At 42.9% G+C, this 14,235-nt stretch overlaps 5 protein-coding genes and 1 long non-coding RNA gene across 7 annotated transcripts; 2 read left to right on the top strand and 4 right to left on the bottom strand.

Annotated features, from left to right (window-relative positions):
- Positions 1-57: 57 nt before the first annotated feature.
- LOC108602000 (WD repeat-containing protein 55 homolog) lies at positions 58-2,045 on the bottom strand. 2 transcript variants are annotated; one of them, XM_017990000.2, is made up of 2 exons: positions 1,943-2,045; positions 58-1,875 (listed from the first exon to the last, which is right to left on the bottom strand). In XM_017990000.2, exons 1-2 carry the CDS (start codon positions 1,948-1,950, stop codon positions 372-374), a joined length of 1,512 nt encoding a protein of 503 aa, XP_017845489.1. In that variant the 5' UTR covers positions 1,951-2,045; the 3' UTR covers positions 58-371. The 2 variants fall into 2 exon arrangements, with proteins under 2 accessions (XP_017845489.1, XP_017845490.1); XM_017990001.2 differs by lacking the exon at positions 1,943-2,045 and having other exon boundaries at positions 58-1,883.
- Positions 2,046-2,310: 265 nt separating this feature from the next.
- On the bottom strand, positions 2,311-3,331 carry LOC108601495 (cell cycle checkpoint protein RAD1). The gene is made up of 2 exons (XM_017989393.2): positions 3,087-3,331; positions 2,311-3,030 (listed from the first exon to the last, which is right to left on the bottom strand). Exons 1-2 carry the CDS (start codon positions 3,234-3,236, stop codon positions 2,311-2,313), a joined length of 870 nt encoding a protein of 289 aa, XP_017844882.1. The 5' UTR covers positions 3,237-3,331.
- Positions 3,332-3,423: 92 nt separating this feature from the next.
- Positions 3,424-3,800, bottom strand: LOC117134850. Its single transcript, XR_004458880.1, has 3 exons — positions 3,726-3,800; positions 3,558-3,639; positions 3,424-3,497 (listed from the first exon to the last, which is right to left on the bottom strand). It is a non-coding gene; the product is annotated as an uncharacterized LOC117134850 (long non-coding RNA).
- A 204-nt stretch (positions 3,801-4,004) lies between these two features.
- LOC108604303 (Bloom syndrome protein homolog) lies at positions 4,005-8,520 on the top strand. Its single transcript, XM_017993721.1, has 4 exons — positions 4,005-4,199; positions 4,254-6,295; positions 6,359-7,181; positions 7,247-8,520. The coding sequence occupies exons 1-4, from the start codon at positions 4,094-4,096 to the stop codon at positions 8,500-8,502; spliced, it is 4,227 nt and encodes a 1,408-aa protein (XP_017849210.1). The 5' UTR covers positions 4,005-4,093; the 3' UTR covers positions 8,503-8,520.
- Positions 8,521-8,535: 15 nt separating this feature from the next.
- On the bottom strand, positions 8,536-9,798 carry LOC108604304 (thiamin pyrophosphokinase 1). Its single transcript, XM_017993722.2, has 3 exons — positions 9,426-9,798; positions 8,831-9,361; positions 8,536-8,765 (listed from the first exon to the last, which is right to left on the bottom strand). The coding sequence occupies exons 1-3, from the start codon at positions 9,787-9,789 to the stop codon at positions 8,614-8,616; spliced, it is 1,047 nt and encodes a 348-aa protein (XP_017849211.1). The 5' UTR covers positions 9,790-9,798; the 3' UTR covers positions 8,536-8,613.
- A 153-nt stretch (positions 9,799-9,951) lies between these two features.
- Positions 9,952-14,023, top strand: LOC108604626 (zinc finger protein Xfin). The gene is made up of 2 exons (XM_017994174.1): positions 9,952-11,321; positions 11,399-14,023. The coding sequence occupies exons 1-2, from the start codon at positions 10,230-10,232 to the stop codon at positions 13,850-13,852; spliced, it is 3,546 nt and encodes a 1,181-aa protein (XP_017849663.1). The 5' UTR covers positions 9,952-10,229; the 3' UTR covers positions 13,853-14,023.
- The last annotated feature ends 212 nt before the right edge of the window (positions 14,024-14,235 follow it).

Genomic DNA, 14,235 nt, shown 5'->3' with positions numbered 1-14,235 from the left:
AAACAAAAATAAACATTCTTAATTAGATATAGAGTGGCTTATTAAAACGTAATAGTTGTGTAGGAAATATGGTGAAAAGTAGGCAAAGTTCCAGGCTTGATGGCCGAGTAGTCACCTAAATTATATAATAACAAACCAATAGAGTGTACAACTCAACCTAAAATAGCTTCTCAGGGTGCACCTTCTTTAAGTTAAGCATTTACACTAATTTTTTCTTCATCTGGGTTTATAAGCAAATAGCAAGACTATATTTCCAAGGTACATACTAACTTTATTTTGTAAGCTTTTATAGACTTATTTCTATAATCTAAAATTTGTTAAGAAATGTTTTAACAATAATCTGCGTATAATGCCTAAAATTAAATTTTAAGTTACATTGCTGCATTTATGTCTCCACCAGCTGTATCGTCGTCGTCATCATCATCATTCTCTTTAGTCATATCTGCAAAAAAGTCTGACACGTTTGTGCACTTTGATGATGGCAAATTGTGCCTCTTGTCTTTGTAGGCATTGTGCTTCTCATTGTATTTGATGTCAGCAAAATCCTCAAAGTATTTCACATTCCAGAAACGTACATCATTGTTGTGCGACGAGGAGGCCAACAGCTCGCCATTATTGCTAATATCCATGGACTCAATGGGCATATTGTGCTGGCCCACAACTCCCAAATTGCGATATGGCGCAATGTGGCAGGCACGTATGTTACCATCTTCACCAGCGACACAAGCTATGCGATCTGTTATGGGCACCATTAGGCTAATGGGACTCTTTATACCCGGATACATGTCACAATGATAACCAAAGTAACCCCAATTATAAGTGTATAATCGACCCTTTGATGTGCCTGCTACCAACTTGGAGCTACCTCGATAAATGCCCATGCAATTTAGCTCTTCTTCATAGGGCTCCGATTGCACATACAATTTGCGAGCACCAATATTATAAGTGGTGAGATAGCCATCGGCGCTAGTGGCCAACAACAGCTTGTTTTCATCGTTGGTCAGTATTTGTGTAATTTGATCTTCGACTTCCTTTAGCTCAAAAATTGCATCCTTGGTGCGCAAGTCCCACAGTTTAACAGTTCCGGCATCATCACCAGTAGCAAACAGCCGCTCATCTAGAACATGTATCTTATTGATTGCATCATCGTGAGCCGTTTCGTACAGTTTCTTCAGCTTTTCTGTTTCCATGTCCGTGACCATAACACACTTGTCTTTGGAGCAGGTAATGAGACTACGTCCATCCTCGCTGAATTCAACATCACGACATGATTTAGCATGAACCTCAATGGAGCGCAATAGCTTATTCTCCTTGTTGGAATACTCATACAGATGTACATCGCCTATAATGGTAGCCAACGCAATAATGTCGCGCTCCGGGTGGAAACAAATGTCTGTTATGAAATCCTCCAACTTAATTTCAGGTGGCGCACTACGGGGTTTTTTAATGGCAGCTATAATGGCACGCACTGTTTCATCAGTTTCGTCATCTTCGTCCAAGTGTGTAAGATCTGCAGCTCCACCACTGGTACCAGAGCCACTAGCTCTGTTTGCATCATTTGTGACTTGTTCTTTGCGACGCTTTGCATTCGTTGCACCATCGGCGGTCTTCTCTGCATCGTACATAGAATCATCGGAGTCAGAGTCCACGGCATTCGGATCAAAACTGTCATCGCTGCAACTGCTTACATTTGAGCTTCCGCGCCCATCAATATGCGGCTCTGGTGCATCCATATCTACCAAATCATACTCGTCGTCGTCGCTATCCGATTCGTTTAGAACTTCTTGCTCAATCTCAGCTATAACACCAACTACCATATCGTCATCAATATCGGCAAGCTCGTCGTCATCCGTTGGTATTTTAAAAAGCTCATGCCTGTGCATAAAACAATAAACTATTCCTTACCTTCAATTCAAAGTGGTTTAAATATTGCATTACTTACGTGTGCATTATAAATATGAATTTTTTACGTTTTGTGAGACGACCACGCTCTTTGCCAATAGAACAATCAAGCCAAGATGTGGCAAGAGGAAGAACAGCACACAACAAACACATGCATGGCTCACAGCTGATGGCATGACAACAAAAATGGTCGGCAAAATTGTCAATAGTGATATGCCCTAAATTTATGTACATAAAAAACTGTCCAATGAAAAAAACTCCCTTATTTCAATGTTTTTTAAACAGTAATTGTTCTATATACCCGCACAAATAAGTTAGTTATTAGCAGTTATTCGTATCTTATCATTAAAAAGCAGAGCGCGAAAAACCAACAGTGTTGCCAGAGTTTTTATCAAAAATATTTGAATTTTATTTATTATCCAACAGTGGTGTAATAAAAAAACGAACGTACATCTCCTCAACATTTTCCGACTGCATCATGAAATGCAGCTCCAGCAGACCGCTGGCATCAGTTTTTATAGCCACCTTGGTAGCCACCTGCAATGCTTTGTTAGTCATGCGTATCTGCTGACTTTTGTAGTGGGCCACTGTTGTCTCACGGCAATTGAATAATATAATCATATCACTGCTTTTAGCGACCTCGACACTTGATTCGGCCTGCATAACACCAACGGTAGCTATCTTGAAATGTGGTGCTAATGGTGATATTGTAAACTCGTATTCTTCTGCCGCTTTGTCGAGCTCGTGAATAATATTGGAAAAGTCTGGCCCACGCATAAATAACGTGTTTAAGCTTGAACTGTTTGGATCCAGCTCATACTCAATGGGCTCCTCCACATTTGTGGTTCTAATGGCACACTCTGTACTCACATCCTCGTCATCGTGCGGCTCTAGCAAAATAAGTAATGGAGCCCCGTCGCCCTTGTACATCATTTTAATGCTGCAATCTGCCAGCCCAAAGAGACTTAAACATTCGGCAAGCACATTGATCTGAATGCTAAAGCTGGGAGAATCCTGTACGTAAAATTCTGAAAAAAAGGCAGGAGCTATAAACAGCGTTGCTTGTATCGACTTTCCTTGCTCCACTGTAATCAATAAACCATCCTCACTCACTTGCAGCGTGCCAAACTATAAAGAAAGTTCAACATTCATACTTAAGATTTAAAATAATCTGTTTAATTTACCTCACTGAAACATATTGACTTGATGGATGCGTAAAATGTTTTGATGTGATCTAAGCGGCAAACAAACTTGTAATCTGCATACTGTGACTGGGTTAGCATTTTGCGATTCTTTATGATACCCTTCTCGTATAACTGCTTCGAATGCTGCATCAATCCTCAAAAATATCGTCGCGAAAATACTTAAACTGCTCTAGTGTCAGAGCCTGTTCACGTGGTTCGTTCTGTAGTAATAGATACAACTGTGCGGCCAGTATGTGTTCACATACAAAAGAGCAGCAGTCAACGGTATCAGATTCTCTATCTTCTGTGCGCGGCTCCCTGTTCCGGAGTTGCAGCACGTTTTCTTGAAAGCACGCACACTTGCAATACTTAACTTCGGGCAAAATACGCACCACTTGTGCTGAGTTGCGTCTGTTGGCGAATTCAACGATACGGCATAAACGATCAGGGGTGTAGTATACTATTATGTACCATTCATCAACAATTCGCAGTGCTCGGGTCAGAATATCTCCACCCAGCAAGGCAGTCAAGTCCTTAAAAAGTGTTGCTCTCTCTGCTGTAAAATAATAAGTTAGGGCTTAGTAGTTAGTTAGTTAGTTAGTTCAGTATCTATGTTTACTACTCGTAAATCTTACATACATTTAGTCGGTATAACTCCACTTTGATTATACTTTGTAAAAACTTGTACCAGTAAGACAGGCAAAAATAAGTTTTCTTTTAATGTGGCAAGTTCGAACGACATTTAACCATTTAAGTTAAATTTGCAAATATTGAACAATGAAATTAGAATATCAAAAGTTGTAATTGTTATGATATGTGAGAAGCTTGCCGAATCTGGCAACACTTACGATTATTGTATCGAAAACTTGTACAAGCGATAAAACAACATGTAATCGACCGCTCATTTTATGTTGTATACAAATTGTTACTAAGTTTTAATTTAAGTTTGTTTCTGTTAATAATACGAATAGTGTTAAAAAGTGTGCAGATTGTTGACATTGTGTGCGATGTCCCGAAAACAACTAACCATGAGCGCCTTTTTGGGTCTGGACGACGACAGCCATAGCAAAAAAAAAACGTCTCAGCCTACAAAAACCGGAGCTGCAAAAAAAAGTAAAATCGTGTAATTTAACAATATAAACAACTAACATTGTATTTTTCTTTTAGGTGCTTTGGAGGCGAGAACACTCAAGGCAAAGTTTTATAATCCAATTTATCTTGATTCGTCCTCATCCGATGAGGAGAACTCACAGAGTCAATGCTCAATTGCAGCCACAGCTCCCAGTCAAACAAAAAACCAGCCACTGGATAAAGAAGGGCATGCCAATTCAAATATTAAGCGATATAGCTTTAAAAGCATACTTCAGTCGCCACTTGCGCCTCTTGCTACATCAGTTAAGAGCACTGCCACAACATCGACAAGGACAAAAGTCAATTTTGATAATATTGATGAAATACTAAAGCAAGACTCCACTTATCAGGCAACATTATCAAAGCTAAATGGACACATAAACAAGTTGTCGGCTTCACCACGCAAAACGGTGTCTTTAACACCTCCGGTTGTAACGCCAAAATTGAGTACTTCTAGCGCCAGTAGCAACTTTGACGATAGTTTTGATACAATGGTAAAGAAACATATAAAAAAAGAGTCGCCGTGCGATAAACAGCCAGTTGTCAAGAATGAGCTTACATTTTCAAATGAATTAGGCGATAGCTTTGAAAAATCGTTTCAAGAATCACTTCAAGATGAGCCATTGTCCGCTACCTCAACGCAGGCCAATACAAAAAAATCTTCAGCTCCTACTAGTTTTTCCAACAGTAGAACTAGCTGTACTGCCAGCGCTGAGGATATAGCACGATCCGTGCCTCATGTAGATCCTTTCAGTACCAAGACTGATGATCAATTAAAAAAATCAATAAAATTGGAGCCGTTAAGTACAACAACTGCAACAGAGCAGTCTCCATCATCGATAGCAACAACAAAACCGAAATTTAAGATTGTCTTTGATAATACACTGGCAGATTTTCTGCGTGACATGGGTCAATATGATATCAGCCTGACCAAGACTGATATTGTGCAGCAAAACGAGTCAGAGCTGCGCAGCAACATAGCCATGTACAGATCCAAATATGTGGAGCTAATGGAAAAATATTGTGAGATTATAGATCAAATACCAGCGGTGCATTTTAATGATATAGAAGGCTTCGAGGCCAATACCTTTCTCAAATTAAAGGTTATGCGGCAAAAGTTCAAAGCGCGCAGTAAAGTGTTGGAAAAGCAAGTGGTCATGGCGTCACATTGTAGCGACACATCTACACAGGAACAAGGGGAGCTGTCAGAACGAGAATTGCAAGCTGAACTGCAAGTTGAGGAGTGTACTGCCAAACAAAGTTACGAAAATGGTGCGCCCGAGGACGAGGATGATCTGATTCCTAACGAGGAGAATTCAGAAGAAGATAATTATTTGGCGCATAGTATGCTGCTAGATGAGGATGAACTCTACGTCACAACAGAACAGAACAGTAAGCCTGCAGCTGTAGGCATAACAGCAACACCTTTTGTAGAGTCTGACGATGACTTTGAAGAGACCATGAGACAAATAGAGGAAGAACAAGCGGCGCTTAAGGGACGCAAATCGGAGTACAATAATTTTAGCTATGCCGATTTTGAGGCTGTTAAAAAGACGGAGGAAGCTGCAACGGTAGCTTTAATGGATGATGATGGTTTTCCAGAGTATGATGCTGCGCTATTTGAGCAAGCACATGCACAGGCAGCGTCGGCATCGTCAACATCAACAACACCGGTCACTTGCATTGACTTGACTGATGAGTTTGCAGCTGGAACTAGTAGTAGTAGCACCATCTCCAAGAAAGCATCAACTGGTGCACAACAGATTACGGGCAATTTCCATTCAAATGTGCATAATGATGGTACCACAGGCGAGTTTGATGGTCAGCGGTTTGAGCATTCGACACGTTTAATGCAGGCGCTTAGCTTTAGTTTTGGCCTAAAAAGCTTTCGGCCCAATCAATTGCAAGTTATTAATGCTGCACTTCTGGGCAACGATTGTTTTGTTCTAATGCCCACTGGAGGCGGCAAGTCGCTTTGCTATCAACTACCTGCTATACTAACTGAGGGTGTTACAATCGTAATCAGTCCCCTCAAGTCATTGATCTTTGATCAGGTCAGCAAACTGTCCTCGCTCGATGTAAGTTAGTCGTAACCGCAAAAATACATATATGTATATTTCCAAACTTGACTTTGCTTATAGATCTGTGCGAAGAGCATGTCTGGTGAACAAACCGTGGATGATGCCATTAGTATTTATAGGGACTTGGAGCGTCATCCTCCGCTGTTGAAATTGTTGTATGTGACTCCCGAGAAGATATCAAGCTCTCCGCGCTTTCAGGACGCTCTGGACGCCTTGAATGCAAATAGTTACATTAGTCGTTTTATTATCGATGAGGCGCACTGCGTTTCACAGTGGGGACATGACTTTAGACCCGATTACAAGAAGCTGGGCATATTACGCAAACGTTTTCCCAACGTGCCCACAATGGCATTGACGGCGACAGCAACGCCACGCGTGCGGCAGGACATACTACAACAGCTAAATCTAACGCGCTGTAAATGGTTTTTATCTAGTTTCAATCGGAGCAATTTGCGCTATCAGGTGTTGCCCAAAAGAGGTGTCTCCACGCTGGAGGACATTAGCAGCTTTATACGCACACGGCCTCCTACAGCCAGCGGTATTATTTACTGTTTGTCGCGTAAAGAGTGCGATGAAGTGGCCAAAAAAATGTGCACCGCAGGCATTCGTGCCGCTGCCTATCATGCTGGCCTCACAGATACAATGCGTGAGTCGCGTCAAAAGGATTGGATAACGAACAAGGTGCGTGTCATCTGCGCCACAATTGCCTTTGGAATGGGTATTGATAAGCCCGATGTGCGTTTTGTCCTCCACTACTCGCTGCCCAAGTCCATTGAGGGCTACTATCAGGAAGCGGGTCGCGCTGGCCGCGACGGCGAAATTGCTGATTGCATACTCTACTACAACTACAGTGACATGCAACGCCTCAAGAAAATGATGGATGGCAAGTATAGCGTCGTATTCATATCCTGTCATCAAAAACTAACACTCATTCTATCTTTGCTGCAGGTGATCGCGCGCTGCAATATCATGTGAAAAAGATACACATTGACAATCTGCATCGCATTGTAGGTTATTGTGAGAACATTACCGATTGCCGGCGTGCCCAGCAGCTAGATTACTTTGGTGAGCATTTTACCAGTGAGGAGTGCCTACAGAACCGCCGCACTGCTTGTGACAATTGCTTAAAGAAGCGCGAATTTAAGCAGGTCAATGTGCTGGAGCAGTGTCGCAAGGTGGCCTGTGCTGTGCGCGATCTTTGCAGTGGCTCGCGTTTTACGCTGCTACATTTGGCGGATGTGCTTAAGGGTTCAATGATTAAGAAAATTGTGGACTTTGGCCATAACAAGACGGTGCATCATGGTGCGCTTAAGGATTGGGATAAATCCGATGTTCAACGATTGCTGCGTCATATGGTTATCAAGGGATATCTTAAGGAAGACCTCATCTTTACCAAGGACATACCGCAGGCATACCTTTATCTGGGCAACAATATAACAGCGTTAATGGAGGGCACGCCAATAGTTGAGTTTGCTCTCACACGCAAAGACGCCGGCCCAGCGAAGTCTGTGGCCACCGTTAACGAATCCGATGCAGCGGGTAAAAGCGATTTACGTCATCTGCACGATCGCTGCTATGGGGAATTACTCGATTTATGTCGTACTATTGCGGCTGCAAGAAATGTTACCATGGCTAGCATTATGAACATGCAGGCGCTCAAGGCTATGGCCGAAGAGCTACCCACCAATGAGCAAGAAATGTGCGCCATACCACATGTTACAAAAGCTAATTTTGACAAGTATGGCGCAAAGCTATTAGAAATCACTACCGGCTATGCCACCGAGAAGGAATGTCTGCAAGTTCTTCGCGACATGGAGGCGGAGGAGACAGCAGCTGCTTCTGCGCCTAAGCCAACGTCTGTGCCGACCAGAAGTTCAAGCGCCGGTTGGGGAACTGACGACTGGGGTGCTGCAGCTGCTTCACAACATTCGGGAAGCGCTGCTTCGTCCGCACGTGGTGGTAAACGCAAACGTGCATGGCGTGGTCGCGCCACTGGCGCTTCTGCTGCTGCTACTGCCAAACGCTATAAAACAAATGCCTGCGCATCTCCTGCAGCGGCGCGAGGTAAGACTGCGCCCAGAAGCAGTCGAGGTGGAGCTGCTGCAGCAGGTAAACGAGGTGCTGGCACGGCCAGCAGTTGGCTGGGTAAAAAGACGGGCACTAGCAGTGGATTTCAATTAATGCCAATGCCCGGTTCTCGGTAGCTACTTTATAAAACAATAAATATTATTTGTCACTTCGTGAAACAAGAACAATAAGCGTAATTTTTATCTAAGCCATAACATATTTAAGTATCTAATTGTGTTTCGCTCTCATTAATGTTTGTTAACGCTGGGTCGCATTTTCTCCTCGAAATCGTATGCGCCCATGGACCAAATCAAACTGCTGTCCGTTTCCACTTGTACAAACTCTGTCGAATACGTATTTGATGTGCTCACCATCCCACCAAATTCCATCTGTGCATGATCTACAAAGAAAGTAAGTGTATCAAAAAAATTAACCACAATATGCTAATGTATAGATAGATCATACATAGGTTCCATTTCAATCCAGTTGTGGTCACATTGTGTGCCGTGCCGCCCAAGGGCATTAGGGAGCACCAGCGTTGGCTGGTCACTAGGTCCAATGGGATTTGTATGGTATGCTTGCCAGGTCGCAGTAGCCACGTAACGGAATTGCCACTCACCAAATACACATTGCAGTTGTCCTTTTGCATTTTGTAGAGTGTATTTAGATTTGCCATCACTTGATCTAAGCGGCCTGAACAATCATGAAATACTACAATGTCGTGCACCTTACGTTGCGTCATCACTGGCTGCAGTACTGTTATAGCTTTGGTAAAATCTGTAGCATCTTGATCGGGTGTGTGTATCTTTGGCGTTGTTTTGAAAAAATCAACAGTTTCTTCCGTTATTGAATCAAAATCGCCGGTTATCAGATCTAACGGCTCCAGATGAACCATATCAATGATTTTCTCGCTTTTTGACGGCTTCTGTATTCCCTGGGCCAAGACAAAATTACGCCAATGATTACTGCCGCCATCAACGGCACAACGCAGTGTCGCTGCATATAGTAAATAGTAGTCTTTAACGTTTATTTGTGTTTTGGTTTATTTTATATTTTTTACCATTCTTCCATAATAGCTTAACCACGTGCGAGGGCACCTGTATTTTACGATTGAGCACTATGCAGACGTGTCCGTTTTTGCCAACACGGAAATTCTCATTAATCAAATTACCAGGCGTCCATTTGAATTCTTTGGGTGGTATTGTGTGATCCATTTGTTGTCGAAAGCCAATTGTCGTTTTGGTGCAGAATTTGCGTGGGTGGTTGTTGCTGCTGTTGCCAGAAGGATTGAAAAACTTCTGTCCATCTGGCAACGCCATATTCCTTCGCGCGCTACGTAACCATTTGAAAACATCATATGATTTTTTATTTACCACTGTTGCCATATTACGGCAGTGGGGGCCGGAATTTCGTACGAAATTCATAAAATTTGACTAATTATGCAGGGCATCACAATATTCTCTAATATTGTTACTAGCTCCGTTGTTATTTGAATTTTAGTGCTGCCACTTGGTTAACGCCGTCACGTAAGTGTCCAATGTCGGCCTCAAACTCTTCGGCGCCGCAAACAAAATGGCTCTGATTTTTGCAGACTGTGCAGGTTTCGTTTAAGTTTTCGATATTAAATATGCAAAAAGGCTGCATTAAACGGCAGAACAGCATTGTAAAGTACAAGTGCTATGTGTGCGAGTGCAGCTAAGATGATGTATTTAAAATTGTTGGACTGAAAAGATGCCAAATCGTATAAAAAACATTTAAATACGAAAACTAGTTCTTATAACATTTACCACTTACAAACGCACACAAACATATATACACCACACGCACATATACACGCACCCATTGAGCACAGGCTATTACAAAAATGGAAGGTATGGATTTATGGACGCGTATGTTCTCTGCTGATGATGAGGAGGGCGGCGAAGGTGACGCAGGCGTCAGAGAGTTAGAGCAGAATGACAACAATACGATGGGTGAAGATGTTGATGAATACGATGACGATGACGATGACGAGGAGGAGGAGTCCAAAGGACCAGAACCTGATGATGATGCCATTTTTAATTTTGAATTGTCACCAATTGTAAATAGTGTGCTAGCGCCAGCCATACCAAGTGCGCCAAGTGTACGGCCTATACAGCGTCAGTCGCTACAAGCAAGCTTTGGTTCAGCGCAGGAGCGCATAAACACAGGCACTACTTCCATTCGCCCGAAGACTTCACAAATCAATGCCACCGATGAAAATGGCGTGCTTATTAATTACGAGCTCGGCGTTATATACATATGTCCAGCATGTGGTACCGAGTTTCGGCAACAAGATATGTGGAAGCGTCACATGAACAATATTCACCAGTTCAATACGCGCCGTGGTCTGAATTTTGTTGCTATTGACAAGTTGTACCAACGCTGCCTAGAGTGCAACAAGCGCATTGCAATGCATAGTCGGGAAAATCTGCTAAAGCACAAATTTACGCATCTGCCATATAGATGCACCAAGTGCTACATATGCAAGCGAGAGTACAAATATCGTCAGGACCTAATGGTACATCTGCGTATGGTGCATTATGAAGAGGTTGTGATTCTGATGCGAGAAGGTGACAATGGCGCTGCTGGTCGCAAAACACGTGTACGTGAGCCACGCACAGAGCTACGTTATCCGGATGATGACGAGGGCATAGAAGTGCGTAATGAGCTGCTAGAGCCGGATGCCATAGAGTCTGCCAATGATGAATTCCAACATAGCAGTTCCACAGCAACCCAGCGGCAACGCAGTGGTGCTGGTAATGCTGCTGACTTTTGCGAGGATTATATACACTACATGTGCCCGGATTGTGGAACAGATTGCGAAACTCACGCACAGTGGAGCCAGCACATTGAATTTGTTCATGATTATGTCAGCAGACGTGGACTAAACTTCCGTTCTGTAGACATGCAGATGCAGTGTCTCGAGTGCAAGCAGGTAAGATGTTTAGATATAGCCTTATTCGTTACTCTCTACCTAGAAAATTTAATTTATTTCCGACTTTGTTTTTATAGTTTGTGTCGCCCAATACGATGAAGACACTGCGTGTGCATAAATTTAGTCACTTGTCGCAGCCCGAATGGATGCGTTGCAAACTATGCTACAAAGGCTATACGGAACATCAGGAGCTGGTGAGCCATCTTCTGAAGCAACATCATTTGGAGACCTTGATGCCGCCCGAAAACGGCGCGCCTGTCGACGGTACAGCTGATGGCGATGATGCGATGCAAATTGACGCCGGCAACGATTGCACAGATGAATTGCAGATGGAAGATGCGCCCAAACGTGGTGCTCGTATTGCCTTCGATGATATGTATGAGCCGCATATAGACTATCTCTGCCCGCAATGCGGCAGAGAGTTTATAGAGAAGAAACAATGGCGCAATCATGTGGAAAAGGTGCATGGAATGAACGATTTGTCGCAGCTTAACTTTAAGGTGATAAACGATCGTCAGCTAAAGTGCACCGAATGCGATAAGATTATAACAAATGCCTATGGTATACAGAATGCACAACAGCATCGCATAACGCATTTGCCCTACAAATCGTATATACGCTGTCGCAAATGCCACAAATCCTACACGGATCGCAAAGGACTGGTCAAACATTTGGCCACTAATCATCGCATAGGCTATGATCCCCGCCGAGGGGTAATAGCAAAGTCGTTGCCACGTAAACAAATCGTCACTGTTGCCAATGAAACGTATGAGATTATTTATTTGGATGAGGATGACCAAGCGACTGAAGAGAATGACTTTGCTGAGCAAATGCAAGCAGATCCTGATGATGACTTTTTTTTGACTCTAAGTAGCATAAGCAATCGATACAAGTGCGTTGACTGCGGAACGCTTTTTGCAACGAGCGCAGCTCTCAAAACGCACATAAGCGAAGAGCATGACTTCTCGGATACACAATATAGTGCCAAAAATGCCGAGCCAGTAGAAGATGCTGAAGCTGCAATTCCTACGTCAACAGCAACAACAACAATTAGCATGCTCCATTCAGCTGGCAACTCAACTATCGAACAGAATTATATTTTTTTGTGTCCATCATGCGGGGAGACATACAAATCGCAGTTTGAGTGGCGTCGTCATATTAACGAAGCGCACAACTTTGATAAACGTCAGTATTTGAAAATGCGCCAGGTAGACAAGTATCGTTATCAGTGCACCTTGTGCAAGGATATCGTGTGTAATTCAAAGTTAAAGGGACTCCAGGATCATCATTTTAGACATTTGGCCTATCGCTTGTACCTCAAGTGCTTGATTTGTGGCACCTGCTATAACCACAAGCCAAACATAGCTGCACATTTGCGCACGCGTCACAATATTTTCGAACGCGAGTCCAAGTATCATGCAGCTCAAGAGAGGGAAGGAGATAGAGAGCGGGGGGATACAGATAGAGAGCGTGGCATGTCCTCAGCTTCATCTTCACCCACGCCAGGCACTAGCCAGGGACGTGCGCTAAAAACTCAACCAGGCTTGCTGCCCACACGACCTGTTGGCCTCAATACGCTTGAGGATAGCATCTCCTACCACAATGCTGTCGATTTAGATTTCATTACCTACTATTGCCCCAAGTGCAATCAGAACTTTGATTCACACGCCTTTTGGCGCAAGCACATTGTCGAGCAGCATAACTTTAACAGTCGTCAGGGCTTGAATTTTCGGCAGCTTGACAACCATCATTACTTATGCCTGGAGTGCTACAAGCGTGTAACGGTGACGCATACCAAGGGCGCCATTGGGCAGCTACAATCACACAAGTTCCGGCATTTGCCATATCGCTCCTTCAAGTGCTTAACATGCAATGGCGAATTTGTGCGCAAACAAATGTTCTTCAAGCATTTAAATCGCAATACCAATCGCTGTGACAATCGCCCGCAGAGTGATAACGAAGACGAGCAGTCCGGAGGATCACAGCAGCCAGCAGAAGCAGTCAGCGCTGAAGCTCACATAGATATAGACCCAAAGTTAAACTTTGATTCTACTACTGCACCTGTGCCATATCGCTTAATTTGTCCGCAATGTGGTGATAGCTTTAGTACCAGCAGCAAATCGCAGTGGCGCGAACATATTAACATTTACCATGGCATGGGCAAACGTGAGACACTGCATATGCGCAAAGTGGGTGGTGATGATCTCTATCGCTGCAGCGATTGTGATCAACAGCTGCAGACAAAGCAGCTTCGCGTGCTGCAACAGCATAGATTTATGCATTTGCCCCATTCTGATTACATACGCTGTCTGCTTTGCGTGCAAGGCACTAGCGATACGTTGTCCGGCATGCATAATTTCCGTGAGCTGCAACAACATATGCGGCAAGTACATGTTCAGCACACCGATGATCAGCTGCCAATGCAGCTGGTTGAGGATGATAGTTTGCCCTACAATGAAACGGAGGAGTTGTTAGCGCCACAGACACATCTACTGGACGATGATATAGAGGACCAGTATTTGTTGGGCTAATTCTTAACTAGCTTAAAATACAATCTCCTTAAATAAAAACTCATGTATTTAAGTACTTTTAAACTAATTTATGGCATTTGTTGACACTCATACTGTAATTTCCTTTCATTAAGTATAAGCGAACTTAACTAAGTATAAAAAGAATATAGGTACACACTATTATTATTATTTACAGGCTGATTTAAAAAAATTACTAAATTTTAAAATTACCTTTAATTGAAATTTTGTTTTACTGAAATTTATAAATATAATAAAATTTAATAGGTACAAAATTATAATGTATAATGTATAGGTAGGCTTTATCCTATTTAATCAATAAAAAGAAAATTTTTGGGATGCAGTCGGTTCATTTTCAGAGAGACTTTAACAACAAAATTTAAAAT

The sequence above is a fragment of the Drosophila busckii genome, chromosome 3R (assembly GCF_011750605.1).
Source record: "Drosophila busckii strain San Diego stock center, stock number 13000-0081.31 chromosome 3R, ASM1175060v1, whole genome shotgun sequence".
Lineage (NCBI taxonomy): Eukaryota > Metazoa > Arthropoda > Insecta > Diptera > Drosophilidae > Drosophila > Drosophila busckii.
The sequence above is the reverse complement of the archived record's forward strand: the minus strand, read 5'-3'. Positions and strand labels throughout refer to the sequence as shown.

Bases quoted from the DNA above. Each gene is read 5' to 3' on its own strand.
- LOC108604304 (XM_017993722.2), bottom strand. From the start codon at position 9,789: ATGAATTTCGTACGAAATTCCGGCCCCCACTGCCGTAATATGGCAACA. The intron at 9,362-9,425 runs GTAAAAAATATA...TACTATATGCAG, and splicing joins TAAGCTATTATGGAAGAATG to CGACACTGCGTTGTGCCGTT. The intron at 8,766-8,830 runs GTATGATCTATC...CTTTCTTTGTAG, and splicing joins TGGATTGAAATGGAACCTAT to ATCATGCACAGATGGAATTT.
- LOC108604626 (XM_017994174.1), top strand. From the start codon at position 10,230: ATGGAAGGTATGGATTTATGGACGCGTATGTTCTCTGCTGATGATGAG. The intron at 11,322-11,398 runs GTAAGATGTTTA...TTGTTTTTATAG, and splicing joins AGTGTCTCGAGTGCAAGCAG to TTTGTGTCGCCCAATACGAT.
- LOC108604303 (XM_017993721.1), top strand. From the start codon at position 4,094: ATGTCCCGAAAACAACTAACCATGAGCGCCTTTTTGGGTCTGGACGAC. The intron at 4,200-4,253 runs GTAAAATCGTGT...TTTTTCTTTTAG, and splicing joins AACCGGAGCTGCAAAAAAAA to GTGCTTTGGAGGCGAGAACA. The intron at 6,296-6,358 runs GTAAGTTAGTCG...CTTTGCTTATAG, and splicing joins GCAAACTGTCCTCGCTCGAT to ATCTGTGCGAAGAGCATGTC.
- LOC108601495 (XM_017989393.2), bottom strand. From the start codon at position 3,236: ATGCAGCATTCGAAGCAGTTATACGAGAAGGGTATCATAAAGAATCGC. The intron at 3,031-3,086 runs GTAAATTAAACA...CTTTCTTTATAG, and splicing joins AGTCAATATGTTTCAGTGAG to TTTGGCACGCTGCAAGTGAG.